The sequence below is a fragment of the Drosophila nasuta genome, chromosome X (assembly GCF_023558535.2).
Source record: "Drosophila nasuta strain 15112-1781.00 chromosome X, ASM2355853v1, whole genome shotgun sequence".
Taxonomy (NCBI): domain Eukaryota; kingdom Metazoa; phylum Arthropoda; class Insecta; order Diptera; family Drosophilidae; genus Drosophila; species Drosophila nasuta.
This window is the reverse complement of record NC_083459.1, coordinates 14,509,336-14,527,182: the sequence shown is the minus strand read 5'-3', so window position 1 is coordinate 14,527,182 and position 17,847 is coordinate 14,509,336. Positions and strand designations below refer to the sequence as shown.

The 17,847-nt window shown below is 34.2% G+C and overlaps 1 protein-coding gene across 3 annotated transcripts in view; it reads left to right on the top strand.

Moving 5' to 3' along the window:
* Positions 1-4,030: 4,030 nt before the first annotated feature.
* LOC132796759 (protein sprint) overlaps positions 4,031-17,847 on the top strand; it is a 139,114-nt gene continuing 125,297 nt past the window's right edge. The window contains exons 1-2 of one of the 3 annotated variants that reach the window (XM_060808021.1): positions 4,031-4,566; positions 16,695-17,192. In XM_060808021.1, the coding sequence (XP_060664004.1) occupies positions 17,163-17,192 (30 nt within the window). In that variant the 5' untranslated portion in view covers positions 4,031-4,566; positions 16,695-17,162. The remainder of the gene's footprint in view (positions 4,567-16,694; positions 17,193-17,847) is intronic. The other 2 variants (XM_060808023.1, XM_060808022.1) reach the window with 2 other exon arrangements.

Here is a 17,847-nt window from a genome sequence, read left to right as displayed (position 1 = left end):
TCAGTGGTGGAAATGGGAGTGACAAAAATTTGAAACAAAATTGATCTGCACGTAAATATTACAAGTGCTATCGACAAAATATTATATATATACATATGTGTAGTCTCTGAGATCTAAGATTAAGAATGTACAGACAGACAGACGGAAACTAATTTGAAATGAATAAAAAACTTCGAAAACTGAAGTTCTGAATTTTTAAGAAACACCCAAAAAGAAGTCTCTCGACTCTGAAGTTCAGCAACTTAATCGACTTTTTCAATCTGGTCTCGAGTGTTTGACGTGCGGACCACGCCCTATTTCAAGTGCCACGCCCCATTTTTGCAGTGTGTGTCAAATTGTTTGACATTGTTTTTTTTTTTTTTTTGTTCAACTGGTTCACATGACCTCCGCGAATGTTCACAGCGAATTTTAAAAGACCCGGCAAGCAGAAACCTTTGTAAGACGATGTTTGTTTTCGTTTTTGTTTCGGTTTTTCAGAAACAATTTCATTGTGCAGTGGAAAACTGCTAATTGAACAGTTTTTGTGTGGTATTTAACTATGCTTTATTGTTTCAACAAAAGCAGCAGCAACAAATAGTAATAATAATAAAAGAAAAACAGAAGAAAAAAAGCGAACTACTTATTTACTGACAAACGAACTACGATAGTTAAAGGGTGAGGAAGTGCAGGTGGAAAAGAGGGAAGAGGGAAATAGTGGGAAGGCAATTGGTAACCGGATTCCAGACTCAGCATAGTTCAATGTTTTTAGCTACTGGGGCAGAAAAAACAAAAACATAAAAAACACAAAGAACACGCCCCACTTGGGGCGACGACGCAGCACTCGAAAAGTAAACAGAAAAACCATTAAACAAAAAAAAAAAAAAAAAAAAACACACTTGACAAGCGCGCTTGAATTGTGCATGAAAAACAATTACAATTTCGCAAACAAAGATAATTTGCGAATGAGATCGACGACACGATATAACGACAACGACGACTGCAGCGACAATGACGATGACAAGAGAATCCCTGAACGACAGCGTGTACAGTGAACATCCATTGCAGTGAACCGATTCGGAACACAGTAAACTTTCATAACTCTGGAAAACTGTTAACAACTTAACAATTTTGTATTTTTTGTGACAACTTTAACTTTCTATCCCAAGTATAAAATTTTTCTTTAGATATAGTATTTAAACCCAACCTAAAATCGTCTGTGAATAGGCTACAAATTGTTTACACAAGTAATAGAATATTTTCTAAAGAAAATTGCCTGCAACTTAAATTGTGTAAGGCAATTTTTCTTAATACAAGCATAGTACTAATTATGTAAAACAATATTTCATACGATATAATATTTAGATTCGAACCAAAATCGTCTGTAAGCAGGTTACAATTTTTTGTCACAGCAGTAGAATTAAGAGAAAAAAAAATGTCAGGCAACAACAATTTTGTTCAAAAATTTTTCTTAAGATATAGTACTAAGCTCCAAACCAAAATCGCCTGGAACAACATTACAAGATTTTTGTTCGAGACAAAATAGGCTGCAACTAAGAGAAAACCTTTTCCTTTACAAATTAAACAACTGTTTCTAAAGATATATCAGCTAAAATTTGTTATCAGACTAACAAAGTTTTATTTTGAAGATATACTACTAAGATCAAAACTAAAATCGTCTGAAAGAAGGCTACAACTTGTTGTCCCAGCAGTAGGATTTTTTCTAAAAAAAAAACTTGCTGGCAACAACAATTTTTCTTAAGATATAGTACTAAGATCCAAACCCAAATCGAATGGAACTACATTACAAGATTTTTGCTCGAAACAAAATCGAAGAGAAAACCTTTATGTTTACAAATTAAGATCAAAATCGTCTGTCAGTACTCTACAACTTTTTTGTTCAGAAAACATTTTTTCTAAAGATATAGTTTAGAGATTCCAACTAAAATCGGTTGCAACAAACCCACAATTTGTTGTCAGACAAAACTAGTTTTTTCTTAAAGATATACTTCTAAGATCCGAACCTAAATCGACTGCAACTAAATTGTTAAGCTGCTTATGCAAGTTTTTTTTTATTAATAGTTTACGAGCTTAAAATATATATTTTAATAATCTGTCCATGACTATGTTAAAATTATTAATAAATCTGATTTTAATATATACATTAACTAAGAGCTGTAGCAGCATTCATTCAAAGTTTCAGCTAGTTTGCTTGCTTACAAACTGAGTTCACATAGTTAGGCAAATTAGTGGATACTATAAAATTAGTGCAGTGCATGAGTTAATGCAAGCTATGATTAAAAACTAATTTAAAACGTTGTTAAAAGGCTTTGCGAAATTGAATACAATACTTACATATTTGTTATATAACTCTGTATTCGTTTTTGTGAGCTTTTACTGTGTTCATTTAATGATGAACAAGCTCATCAAGTTTGTGAAACTGACCGCATTAAGAGCCAAATAAGAATAATTTCTTTAACAAGTCAGCGAAGAGTTTCTTTGTTAACAATGCAGCAACAACAAAAAAATTGTGAGGTGGACTTAAGTCTGGAGTTGGAATTTCCGGAAACTCTGGACCGATTGGGTTCACATAACAAACTGAACTTGCTGTGGGAAGATTTGATAGACGATCTAAGATATTAAAGGATTTTAATTTTTTTTTAAATTCCATTTTAAGATTTAGTAGAACGACGTTTGATTTTAATGTTGTGAACTTAATATTAAATTAGTATAATATTTAGGTTTTAGAAAAGTCGATTTGCTTAAATTTCTAATATTAAACTTTATATATTATAAATTTACGTTAATTTATAATAACACAAAATAATTAATATATAGAATGTAGATTAATAATGCAATTAAAGAAATGTCATCTGAAAAGGAAGCAAGGGAAAACCCACTTTGCATTTTTTATGAAATTTATAAATTTTATTATAATTCATAACCCAAAATACGAAAACTTGGAAAAAAACCGTTTACACTACTTATGAAATTTACAAATTTTATTACAATTCTTAACCCAAAATACAAAAACTGGAATTAAAAGCAATAAATGCTTGGAAGAGTGACAACAATTTTTGATTTCTGGTTTTAGCGAAAAGTGAAAATGTAGATAATGATTTTAATGATCCACTGGAGCTTCGCGTCTAGAGCTTCTCCGCTGACCCACTAAAAGTAATCGTGCGTAATCCACGCAACAACAACAACAACAACAGCAGCACCAGCAACAACAATAGAAACAGAAACAAACAGAAGAAACAACAAAAAAAAAACAAAAACAATCTAGTTTACGACGTGAATTGTTTATTACGCCTAACGAACTTTCTATGCTGGGGCACTTGGCACTTGCATAATCGACCCTAGGCCGACCATCTCTCCACCTCCTCCACCCCCTGCCACTATGCGTCTCTCTCTCTCTCTCTCTCACTATAACTCGATGACGCTGCATTTAGCGGCGGCAAGGTAATCAATGTGGCATCTCCGTTGATTGCATCGCGGCGAAAGCACAAGAAATACGCACAAAGCACGACAAATATTGTACAAATAAAAATACAAGTATTAAGTATTTGTCACATTCCGAAAGAAAGTGACAATTTTATTATTATTTATCTTATTTTTGTTGCTGTTGTTGTTAAATCAGTTCCAACTTTCAAGTACATAAATCATTCACTTAATGCAAGCTTAAGAATTTTTACTTTCGTTATCCACATTTCAGTTTGAATTTAACCGCCAAACTTCGTAGTGAATGGCAACAATGACACTATCGATAAGTGACGATCGAAATAGAAGCTTGTTACTTTGTGACAGCAACTGAAAATTGTCAAAGTACCCACAAATTTGCTTAGAATTGAAAAATGTATTTGATTGCTTTTTTTGATTGCAAAAAAAAACATAATTTAACTATGCAGCAGTCAGCGACCGTTGTTTGTAATTGAATTTCGTGGTGAATACCGCAAGTTTCTAAATATCGATAGCACGTTGGCATGTGCATGCGCATGTTATCGATAGAGGCATCGATTGCTTTTGGCAAGATTAGTCTGTTTGGCGCAATTGTAACGCGAAGATCGTGCTGAGAGTTTTCTCTCGCAGTCGAACGGAGAAACGGTCGCGAGTTCAAGTTGCACCGGCTAAACGAAACCGGAGCGATTATTAAATTACGGTTTATTGATTGATTAAATACGCATTTGTTATTTTTTTTTGTCGGTTTAATCTGAAGACTAAAGTAATTGTTGCTGTTGTGGAAGCGTGTGAAGCGTTGATGTTGACGTCGACGTCGACGTCGTCGTGCGTTGCGAATAGTTTTGCGGCATCATTTGTTTCGGTTTAATTATTTGTTTATTTTTTCTATTATTTTTTTGTTTTATATTTTGTAAACTGTGTCGCATAAATAAATCAATTAATAATAGCATATTCAATTTTGCTGAAAGCAAGAGGGCGACAACAGTGACGAAGAGGAAGAAGTAAAGTGCGATACGCGAATTGATGTGAAGTGTAAAGTGCGTGCAATTCGAATTGGAGCAGCGAGACACCATCAGAAGAGGAGACAGCGCTGCGACAGCGACAACAATTGGCCTGTGGCTAAATGTGTGTGTAAGTGTGTAAGAAACCGAAAATTCAAATTTTTTTGTGTCTTTCTCTTCCCAATTTTTTTGTTCTGTGGACATTGTTTAAGTTCAAGTTCAGCTTTAGCCTTCGGCCTGTTGCCTCCCACCTTTTGCCATCCCCCTTTGGCTAATTTGCCGGTAAAATGCACGACGTGTGTGTGTGTGTGTTTTTCTTTTTTGTCGCCCACAACTTGAACTTACGCTCACTTCGCATGCTTGCTCTCTTACAAGTGTGCGCTCTTTTTTTGCGCGCTCGCTCTCTTCTGCATTTCGTTGCGTACATTGCACCTTTGCCTGTTCCTTACAGCCTGCGCCTGTATTGGTCACGCCGCTGCTGTTGTTGTTGTTGTTGCTGCTTTTTAGTTTTCGTTTTTCGTGCGTTTTGCTTTTTTGACAGCGAATTGCTAATCGTCGGGGTATTTCGCACTCCAGCCTCAGTCTGCCTGTTCTCTCCTGCAGCCACCCACTCACTCTCTTTCATTCATTCACTACACATCGACGAGATCAGGCACATACACATGCACACTCATATTCATGCTCTCTATCGCACACCTTATTCACTCAAATTCTTAGAGTTCTTGTCATTTCCTATGCCTGTGTTCTGTGTGATAAACAGCATTTGATAAGTAATTTCGTATGTTGCTTTTGCAATTTTTTTTGCAACCCGTTTAATGTTTGCCCGTTCACCCGCTCACCCGTTTAACCGTTCACCCGCTCGTCTTGTCTTTACACACGCATTGTTTTATTTATTTTTTTTGGCATTCAAGATAAGCCCCGCTTCGTCTCTCTATCTCTCTCTCTAGCACACGCCAACGCATTTGGCTTATCGTAAGCAGCGAAAAATTTTGGTGGATTCCCATTAGCACATTTTTGTTTTCTATATCAATCGGTTCTATCTGGCAATAGCTCCGACTTCCAGCCATTAGCTAATGCCACTGTTAATGCCCATTCAAATGCAATTTAACATCGTTGTCGCGTCATACTCTATTAGCTTTAGATAGAAGACAGAGCGTCGTTGCTTTGCTGTTGTTGCTTTGCTCGGCAGTCTTATCAGTTTTTTTTAGACCTCATAGTTCCCATTACGCTGGTCAGTCAGGTAAGATTTCCCACTGTGCGTGTGTTTGCTGTTGCTCTTGTTGTTTGTTGTTGTTGTTGTTGCTGTTGTTTCTGTTTGTATTTGCTTTGAGATTTGCTTCTCATGTGGACTCACTGGACGTGTCTACATAATCCCAACTTGTAACATATACTCTATCACTCTCTCTTTCTTGCTCTGCCTCTGTCTCTGTTTCACTGTGAGATCATTTTCAGTTTGTTCTGGATTTTAATCTTACAGACTTACTTAACCTGATTTGACAGTTCTATTTGTGTGAATTTATTCAATATTTGTAGGATCATACAAATTGCTGAAAAAAATAATGGGAATGACGACATTTATCAATAAAAAAGTGAAGAGTATATTTTTTTTTAATTAAAATTTGTCATTTATTTAAAATTTGTAAGATCATGTAATATGTAAAAATGAAGAATTTAACAGAATTTTTTTTTTTTTATTGAGAAAACATTTTTGTTATAAACAAAATTTAATATTTTACTTTTTCCTATAAAATTGTTACGATTCCTTCAAGTTTTGGTATAAGTTATTTTAATATTAACATATTTTTATTTGAGATGTTATGGCATAGAATCGTTGGGTTTTCTTTGGATATCTTTTTGTTAAAAACAAAATGTAGTTTTTTTACATTCTTAAATAGGATTCCTTAAAAGTTTCGGTAAAAGTTATTTTTTATTTATATAGTATTGAATATCTTATTATTATAAAGTATAACAAAATTAAAAATGTTTTTCTTTATGTTAACAAAATGAATCTAAGATACTTTCGTAGATCGGCTTTTGTATGAACCCTTAATGACACTTATGATACTTTGAGAGAATTTACTATAATAAATTCTAATTATTCATGTACTATTTGCCGATCTCCAACGCATCAAGATCGTTTGCATTTGACTGAATTCATTGTCTCTTTTTTTTCACTCCATTTAAACACTTTGAAACAAATTGTAATCTCCAAAAGGTAACAAAATTTGAATAAAATTCTCAACTTGAAAGTGTCTACAAATTTATGTTATGTATTATCATTAAAAGCGTGTTTATAGCGATCAATTTACGCGATAAGCGCGCATAGTAAAAACAAAACTAAGAAAGACGAGTAAAGGGCAAAGAAATTCATAATAATACCAAAGAAAGAAACTAACAATCTAATAATGAAATCAATGTAAATTACTGCGAAAAGAAGGTGAAGAAGACGTAGACGAAAAAGAATTATTGCAAAATAAAAATAATGTTCAGGTATTATGTCAGCGCTTTGAGACATTCTTATGGATGATCAGCTTTCAAATAAATACAAAATATTAAGTAGACATTTGAAATATTGAGTTTTTTTTTTTGGTTTTGGAGGGGTATTTGAAACTTGTTTATGGTTTGAGTTTGAGACACTTGTTTATGAAATGTGGATCGATTGTTCGATTGATCGATGTGGACCTTACCCCAGTGATCCACAACTACAACAACGAGTGTGGCACCCACTTGAGATCGTTTGCTCACAATGAATCACAATGGGAAGTGGCAAATAATTTGGTGTTTGGCTAAATACATATCTGTATGTGTGTATGTGTGTGTGTTTGTTATGTGCGATCAGTTTTGCGATCGTTTTGCCATGTGGGCGACCGAAAATAATATTGATATGTAGACTCGCAGTTGTTGTTGCCACAACTGTTTCAATAGAAAGCCAACGACGTTGCCGATCTTGTTGTTGAATTCGAGATCCGAGGTCAGGCTGAAGACGATCATCGATCGCAGTGTTTGCAGGGAGTCTAAAGACGCTCTCATTCGCAATTCACAATTCACAATTCGCTTCGATCAACGTTGACGACGAGCGTCAGCTTCAGTTTCAGCTTCAGCTTCAGTTTCAGTTTTAGCGTCAGCATCTAAATATAGATTTCGACCATATTTGATGATAAATATTGGCAATGAGTGTTGGCTCCAGACCAAGCAACCGGACCTACCTCAACCTGTGGCCCAGGCACCACTCGCACCACTTGCGCACAAAGTATCTTTGTATCTGTATCTGTATCTGTAAATGTATCTTGTGCTAGTTGTGGCACAAACCACGCGCATTTGCCGAGCAGCAGCAGCAGACGGAGACAACATGTCACATGCCCCCACGCGACATGCGACATTTTTGCAGCGACTGCGCTGCGCTGCGTTGCCTGCCACGCTGCAACGTTCGTTGCTGCCACAGTTGCTGCGCCTCCTCTGCTGCCTTAATAAGTTTTAATCTATTTGTCAATATTTCCTTGTTTAGTTCTCAAACATTTGCGCCTGTATGCTGTAGCTTCACTTCTATCCGTATCTGCATCTGTATCTGTAGTTCCATTTGTATCTGTATCTCGTAGCTGTTTGCTGTTGGCTCTTGTATCTGGTATCGTTTTTATTTTGTTGTTGTTGTTTTTTTTCGGCCCTATGCTCCGCCTCGTCGCCTTGCCACACAATGCCCGCGTATTCATAAAACAAGGCGACACACTCTGGACTCTCCTCGCAAAACTCTTTGCCACGGCACAGGCCCTCATCTAGTTTGGTTTTTGCGGCTGCTTCTGCGGCTGCCACTTTGCCACTTCCACTTTGGGTTGCCATGCGCTCCCAGTGTGTGTGTGTGTGTGTGTTCAGCTTCGTTTTTGTTTTGTTTTTTTTTTTTTGTCTTTTTCAGCTCTTTTTTTTCATGCGTTTTGTTTGCCTTCGCTGATACTGAATGTTCCACGTTCTTTTTTTTGTTTTTGGCGTCCGTGCAAACTGTCGTCATTGTATTGTCATATCCCCTCTCTCTCTCTCTCTCTCTCTCTGTCTCTCTGTTTGTCTCTTTGCTTGTTTGTTTGTACGTTTGGCAGTAGTTTTCTGTTTCTGTTTCAATTTCTCGCTCTCCATTTCCAGAAAGTAAGAGTCGATTCCTCTGTGTGGCCTAATACAGTCAATAGAAGCATAGTTTTGCCTTTTCAACTGAATGCATAAATATGTCTAATAGGCTAGAATGATTGGCGTGACAATACTGAAAACTGTTTCTGCAATTTGGTATATTTTGTACTCTATGGTATATTTTGAATGTGGTTGTACATCGTTATACAAAATATAGTTTTGAGTACAATTCGATATTTTTCTGAAGGTGAATGTAATTTCATCTCGTTTTACCAATTATGGTTTTTAGTATATCTAGTATTTTTCGGTATTTTTGGTATTTTTATTCGGTAAATTTTGGTTTATTTTTATTGAAAATACTTACAGAATTTTTAAATTTGATGTATTATGTATACTTTAGTATATTTTGAATGTGGTAGTATATCGTTATACCAAAACATAGGCTCAGGTATAATTTGGTATTTTTTCGAATATGAATGTAATCGTTATACCAAGTATGACATTTAGTATATTTGTTTGTATATTTATTTTTCTAGTATTTTTTATTCTGAATATATAAAGGAATATACTAATTTTAAACTTTTTATTTTAATGCAAATTTATACAGATTTGCGTGTTAAAGTAATTTACATACAAAAGCTGTCTTGATGGTAAAATTAAATTATTGCTATTGTATTAATGCTAAAGTCAGCTGAAAAGTTTTACTTTTAAATAAGTTTGGATGCAAGATATACTACAAGCCATATTTGGTATAACGATATGAAATTACATGAATATTTCGAAAAATTCCTAATAACTACCGCATTCAAAATATACTATAGAGAACAAAATATACCAAATTCCAGAAACAGTTTTCACTAAAAAAATACATTTTAATGAGTATTCCAATCGCTTAGCGAAACCAATAAATTGTCAAAACTGATCTGTAAAAACTGATAGTAAAAAATAGACATTCTAAAATTGTACGCTTGTGATAATTTGGCTAAAAATAAACCGAAAATCGTAAACTTGGCTTGGAATGCAAACCACATTCCGTTTAGTATTTAAATAATGTCGCTAGTATCTAATTTATGTGGTTGTTCTGCTTTTTCGATAATAATATGCAGAAAACAAAACAAAATAAGCAACATGTAAGCTTTAAATGCATATTTAGATATAATAAAGTGTCATAAATATCGCACAAGCAAATGAAATGCTGTGCGACCCGTTTCAAGGCGAGGTGTTACTGCAATGTATCTCGATCAGATATCAGATATCAGGTATTTGGGTATTATCTCGATTTCCATATTGTAAAATACCAGTTCTTTTTCGAGCTCGAGTTCGAGTTCGAGTTCGGGTGTGTGAAGATTGACTTGAAAAGCGATAAGCGAAATGTGTGTCAAAAGTATCTAACCAATTGGAACAAACTGACCTTGCGCAAGCTGATTTGCATTGTGTCGCTGACTCGAAAGAGCAGCTGTAGATACAGTATCTGTTAGATACGCAACGCAAGCGTATCGGCCCTCAAATTGATGATGGCTTCGCATTCACTTATTGACGCCAGCAATTGTGCGAAAATAACATTGATTAAAAAGGACAAGCCAATTGGAAAAAAAGGGAGCTGCATTTCAATTACAGTGACGATCGACAATCGACGATTGACGCTTATCACAGATGGAAAAAAAAGAAGCACATTTCAATTGATTTATTGCGGAATCAATTGACTCAAAATGCGAAGAATGCGATCGCCTTGGCGACACTTGAGATGCGGACGTTAAATCACCTTCAGCCTCAATTTGCTGCTGACGTCGCCGCTGTGCGCAATGTGCGTGCTTATCAGCAAAGAGTCAAGAGAGAGACAGAGAGAGAGAGAGAGAGAGAGAGAGAGACAGAGCTGAAGTTTATGTTTGAGCTCGTATTTATCACTAAAACAAAACAAAAGACTGGCTTTGATAAGAAGCCAACTGAGAAACAGAAGCAGCAAACAAATATTACTTGGGAACTACTTTGATTTAAATGTATCTGCAACCAATGTATCTGTATCTGAGAAGCCGTGCTTGCCGTCAGCTGCTCACAGCTGTCGTCGCAGCTATCGCTCTCAGCTTCATATCTGAGTGTGTATCTGAGTCTGTGTGTGTGTATCTGTGTGTGTGTGTGTTTGTGTTTGTGTGCCTTCAATTTATGGCTCAATATCATTTAATTAACTTCAATTTTACGCTTTTCCTTCGCTGTCTTTGGCTACCTTAACACAAAATATTGTAGTTATGCATATTTCGAATTCAAATTGAAATTTAAAACTCGAATTGAAATTGAATCAACAAACGTTGGGAATTTGAAGTTGAATTTGAATTTGAATTTGCATCGGATGGTGGGGGAAAACTCGATTCGGAATTGGAAACGGAATTGGAACTTTGTCTGAAATTTCATGCCTCTCACACAATCTCTGTAGTCGCATATGTTGTTGTTGTTGTTGTTACTGATGTTATTGTTGTTACTGTTGTTGTTGTCTCATATGTCACCATTTGCTAATGAGCCGGTTCAAAACTGAGAAAAAGAAGGAAACACAAAACAACAAAAAAAAAAGGAAAAAAAATGGTAAACATAAACAAGAAGCATCAACAAGTTGAGCAATCTTTTGATGCCCTAAAGCGATCTTCAAATGCTCTTTAGCCATTCGGTAAATATTTAGTTAGCTTAACTATAGCAGCGCGTCTCAATATTATCACCACAAATAAACGACAATCTTTTGTAATGAGCAAGGTCTGTTATATCAGTTTAGTTTATACTTAAGTGTCGACTGGAATAATTTCAGTTCCAGTTTCCATTGTATTACAATTTTCAAGCGTCATAAGTAGTAAACATACTACAGTAAATAATTATATCCATATTATTGTTTCCTCGTATCTAGTTTACTTCCATGAAGCGCATCGAATGTCTTAGTGTTTCTGTATTTCGCCGTTGAAATTTCATCTCTTTCTTAAGACTTTTTGTCACTACTTAATTATCTTTCCCTATTAATATAATTACGAGTATGTGCGAAGATGCAACTCTTATTCATATATACACTAGTTAGTGCTAGTTGTTTTAAATTCCATAGTTCCTCACTTTTACTCACTTTTTCCACTCTTGTTATGGATGCTTTACAGTTATTTTCTCCTTCTTTTCGTTTCCATTTCATTCCACTAGGAGCGCGATCACTCCAAACTCCATCGTTCCTCGCTTTTGTGTTGCAATGTTATTAAGAACTCGATTGATTAATCATTATTTTTGCATCAAACGATCGTTTCATTTCCATTTTATTCCACTAGCAAACTATAATCCCACCAAACGCTTTTATTACTCGATATGCATTAGTTCGGATTTAAATTTCAACGTATCCAATTATTTCACAGCTAGTTCCGAATTCCATAGTTTCCCTATTTTTGTTGTGACAAAATTTGCTATCATTATAAATATCTTTTGTGGTCTACATCTATTTTCGCAGCATATGCACGTTTCGTGCCCATTTCATTCCCATGCAAAGTATAACCCCAGTGAATTACTCACAATTCATTAATTTTAATCCAATTTACAATGTATGCAACTTACATTCCATTGTTTGTTTCAAATTCCATCGTTCCGCTATTTTGTGCTAAAATTCGTAATCTCTTTATTAATTTCTTTATTCGTTTACCTTTCGTTTCACAGCATATGCATGTTCCACTTCTATAATTCCCAATTTCAGTATATTCCTCGGTTTGTTTCAAATTCTATCGTTTCACTCGTTTTATTAGTATTTCTAATAGCTTACAGTTCTTTTAATAGCATATGAATCTTCCACTTCCATTTATCTCAATTGCAGTGTATTCCTCTGTTTGTTTCAAATTCCATCGTTCCGCTATTTTGTGCTGCAATTTGTAATCTCTTTATTCATTTCTTTATTAGTTTACCATTCGTTTCACAGCATATGCATGTTCCACTTCTATAATTCCCAATTTCAGTATATTCCTCTGTTTGTTTCAAACTCCATCGTTTCAGTCTCTTTATTAAAATCCTATTAGCTTGCAAATATTCTCGTAGCATAACCACGTTTCATTTCCATTAAAACCAATTGCAGTATATTCCTTTGTATGTTTCAAATTCCATTGTTCTCTATAAGTTTATAGTTATTTCAGTAGCATATGCATGTTCCACTTTCATTAATATCAATTGCATTTCTGTTTGTTCCAAATACCATTGTTCCTTTCTAATTTGTTGCAATTTGCACTCTATAAATCTCTATTGGCTTTCACAGAATATGCGCATTCCAGTTCCATTTCGTTCCGCCAGCAAAGCAATAACCCCACGAATTGCTCGCAATGCGTTATTCGAGGCATAATGTGCATTGTTGACTTCACTTTCCATCAAGATATGTGTGTCTCTCTGAACACATTTGCATTTGTATCTGATGCAGCTAAATTACGATCTAAATGCGACTAATGACAAATTCAAAGCACTCCACGTTGTGCATAGAGTGTAAATCATATAATAAACAATTTATATACACAATGGAGCTTAAATAAATAACTCCCGGGACAACAGCTCATTTCGTATGCATTTAAGCTTGAGTAATGAGCTGCGACAGCGACGTCAACAGTGACTGCGACGTCGACTGCGACTGCGCAGCTGCAGCTGCTGGCGAGTTGAGTGCGTTGATTTGACGCGTTTTTTCACGCGTTTCGCGTGTTGTATTTATTTTATTTTAATTTTGTTTTTATTTATTCACTTGTATCTGTATCTGTTGTTTTTTTTTGTTGGTTTGATTATTTCGATGGCCGATTTAAAAGCGCGCGTAGTTCGAATGCATTTCGAGTTGTTTTTTGTTTGTTTTTTATTTTACTGATGTGTGTTTTTTGGTTTTAGTGTTTTCTCTTATCAAATCGTGTAAATCGCTGGCACTTCAATTTGCAATTCAACTTCCGTCAACTGTTGAGGAATTTTGAACAGGCTTGCTTACACACATTTCTGAGCTAGTTAACCAAAAAATTAATGATATTAAAAACCAAGTAGCAAGTGTTGTTAAACGGCACTGAATGAATGACTATGAGATACGCTGCAGGTTTAACATTTTTATTAGCTGTCAAACGTAGCTTATTTCATTTAAATTCAAAATTAGATAATAAAAATATAACAAATAAATATTAAACATTTACAAATTCAGGAAGTTAAGAACTAAATATTGAATTCTGCACTAAAGTATTGATATGAGAAATGTGCTAAAAACAAAGATTGCTTGTGAAAATGACTATCGAATCAAGTAAACTGAGTCGATATAGCCATGTCCGTCCGTCTGTCCGTCTGTCTGTCCGTATGACGATTTAAGTTTTAGCGACTAGAAAAGATAGTAATATAATTTTTTTCGAGATTGATTTTCGTTGTACTCTATGTTATATTTTGAGTTTAGTATGAAAAATATATCCTTTGGTATATTTCAGTATTCTGATATATTGTAAGAATGAAATATGAATGAATATATTACTATGAAATATACCAAATATAGTGTTTGATATGTTTGAACATTTTTGCGGTATATTTTAAGAAAAATACCAGATATTTTAAATGTATATAATATACCAAATATATAATTCGGTATTATTTAGCATTTTGCGGTATATTTTCGGTATATTTAAAAAATAATGCCGGATATTTTAAATGTAGTAGTATTTGACATTCCGAAAATAGCCTTCGGTATATTAATATTTAGTATTTTTGTGGTATATTATAGGTATATTTGTAAAATATGGTTAGCAAATGAATAGCTGGTAACTCACATAATTTTGCGGTATATTTTCGGTATATTTAAAAAATAATTCTGGATATTTTGAATATAGTAGTAATTGACATACCGAAAATAGCATTCGGTATATTAATATTTAGTATTTTTGTGGTATATTTTAGGTATATTTGTAAAATATGGTTAGCAACTGAATAGCTGGTAACTCACAGCATTTTGCGGTATATTTTCGGCATATTTAAAAAATAATTCCGGATATTTTGAATGTAGTAGTTTTTGACATACCGAAACTAGCATTCGGTATATTAATATTTAGTATTTTTGTTAGCTGGTAACTCACAGTCTGGCACACTCGACTGTAGTTTTCTTACTTGTTTTTGTTGTTGTTTTTTTGTACAGTTTACAGGGTATGGGCATTAAATAAAAATGAATTAAATGGCAGACATGTAAGTAAGTAAAATGGTTATGTAAATGCAAATGGAAATGGAAATGAAAATGTAATTAATGAGCATAAAATGCGGAAAATTGTGGAAAATACGTGAAACAAGTTTTCATTTTAATGCGTCGCGCAATGTGGTTAGGACAGTTGAAACAGACCAAACAGACACATGGACAGACAGACAGACAGACGGACAGACAGAGTCTGGCAGACAGAGAAACGGACTGACATCGTCAAACATCTCGGCAATGTTTGGACAGAGCGATTGCTCTGCAAGCTGCGGCGCAGCATTTTTTTTTCTTTCGTTTCATTCGTTTTTTAATTAAAAGTACGAGTATCTGTAAGATACATTCACTTTTTATTTGGTTTATTACACTGTCTGCGAGGGTTCCAAAACCAATTGCTATTCCGAGCTTCGCACTGAGCCAAAAATTCAATTCAATCGTCTCAGCTCTCAACGCTTAATGCTTCATCTCGCGTTTACCCTTGAAGTTGAAGCTTATAATGGACTTTGCTACAGATATGCTATGCTAATAACCATGCCATATGAGGTAGCTTTATCAATTACGATTTGGTAACTCGCTGTGATATCATGATCGTTGGAAAGTTTTCACTTCTCATGAGGCGAAAGGTGGAAATAATCTTTGTCTATTGTTTGTCATAAACAAAAGAGGTGCCAACTAATGATTTTTGCTGCGACTCAAATTCGATTTTCATTGCAGCAGCTGAAATGGGGTTTTCTAATAATAATATTTGTTAACATTTTAATAAATATTTTATTAAAATAAGTATTACAATGTTTCACAAATCTTGATAATAATACTAAAGTTTTTGCTATCACATTCCTTTTTTGCTGGTATTCAAATTGGGAGCGTTTAAAAAATAGTCATTGAAATTATTGTTTATTATTATTATAATTTTACAGCAATTATTAAAGTTTTTCCTACTGTTCTGTCTTCATAAAAAAATACTTTTATTATAGCTTTTTGTTGATTCGCTTTCGTTTATTTTTGTCATGGTGCAAACTAATGATTTTTGCTGCTTTTAAAATTGACTTTTTATTTTATTTTTAAATATGGTTAATAATCTAACAATTTTTGTAGTCTTTTCTACTCTTAAAAGAAAGAAACTCCCTGTTTTTGTCTTCTTCTTTGTAAAAAAAAAGCATTTTTTCTGAAATTTTTTTTCTATTTGTTTTTTTTTTCGAAAATGGATTTCTAGTACGTTAATAAAAATTGATGATAAATATTGCTATACTTATTCTTCATAGCCATTGTTATAATTATTCTTCATAGTCTTCATAGAAATTCGCTGTTTGTTATACTTTGCTTGTTAAATTTTCATTATTTTCTAAAATTTTTCTGCTGCGGCTAAGAATAGATTTTCAATTCATTTAATAAAAAATAAAATATGAAAAGTGTTGATAAATTTTGCAATAAATATTTCGGATTTATGCTAATCCTCAGTCTTTATAGAAATTTTCAGTTTTGTCTTTATTCTTTGTTAAATTAAATGAGCATTTCTTTCTGAAATTTGTGTATGAATGAATTTTGCTGCGACTTAAATTGAATTTCAATTTCATTTAAAAGTGTTGATAAATATTGCAACAATTATTGTGGTTTTTTCTACTCTTCAGTCTTTATAGAAATTTTCTGCTTGTTCTTTCTTCTTTGCTTAATTAAATGAGCCTTATTTTTGTGAAATCTTTCTCTCTCCCTGTTTTTTGTGCTCTTCCCAGAACTCTCACATAAAACCCGAGTTTAGAGCGCAAAGCAAGCCAAAGCAGACTAGTTTTAATTACACAATAATCTCTGATCATGGTCTTTGTTCTCAGTATTTGGAGCCAACTGATTTTGCAGTGTATAAACATACATATATTATGGCTTTTTATTCGCACACTTGGCAGCCGCCCATTAAGTGGGCTCAAGTGGTTATAACCCAAGCAACACTAACTCGATGTCAATCTTTTTGTCCACAGTTAGCCAGCACGTTCCAAAAGCTCTCTACACACGCTGAGCTCTGTCTATGTGCCTCTCTCTCTCTCTCTGTCTCTCTCTCTCTCTCTCTCTTTGTGTTTGTGAGGCTGCCCACCTGCCGCATAAGCAAATCGAGCACGTTAATTAAATGTCAACAGATTCAACGTTTGAGAAGAGCGCGCGGGACGCGAAAGGACGCAGCGACGTTGGACAAGAAGAAGAAGCTGAAACAGCGACGGCGACAGAAACTGAAACTGAAATTGAAACTGAAGTCGAAGTCGCAGAGTTGAGTAAAGAGAGAAAGAAATAAAAAAAAGACGACAGCAACGAATTGAAATTGTGCAAAATGTTTGCATGACTGTCAAATAAATCATAAGAAGCAACGATAAAGCAGCAGCAACAACTACAAGAGAAACAACAACCACGCGAACAAGCAACAAGCAACAACAACAACAGCAACGATATTCACAATGGTTAATGCTGTGATGGATGCCATTGCGGTAAGTGTCCAATGTCCAATGTCCAATGTCCAGTCAGTCAGTCGTGTTCCCAGATCGTAACTTCATTTACGTTTAAGTAGCGTATATTCACATAATTTCTGCATATTTATTATACCCGCTAACCATAGGGTAAAAGGGTATTATAACTTTGTGCTGCCAGGAAAGAAAGAGGCATCTAAGTTGATTTTTTTGACGGTCTAGTATATTTTGCACTCTATGGTATATTTTAAATGTAGTAATATATCAATATAGCAAATATAGTCTTCAGTCATCTCTGACCTAATAAAGTATATACATATATATTCTTGATCAGCGTCTATCCGTTGTTGTTGGACTCTATGTTATATAAAATAAAAAAAATTTTCAAAAAAAATTATATCTATCTCTTATAGTCTCTGAGGTTTTCATATGGATTTTGAGTGTAGTATACCAAATATAGCGTTTGATATATTTCAGTATTTTTAAGGTGTAGTCTGATATATTTGAAGAATAATATCGCGCAGTTTGAATGTAGTACTGTTCAATATACTAAATATAACCCTCGATATATTTCAGTATTTTTGCAGTTTATTTTCGGTATATTTTAAGAGCAACACCGCATATTTTGAATGAACTATGGTATATTTCAGTATTGTGGTATAGTTTCGGTATATTT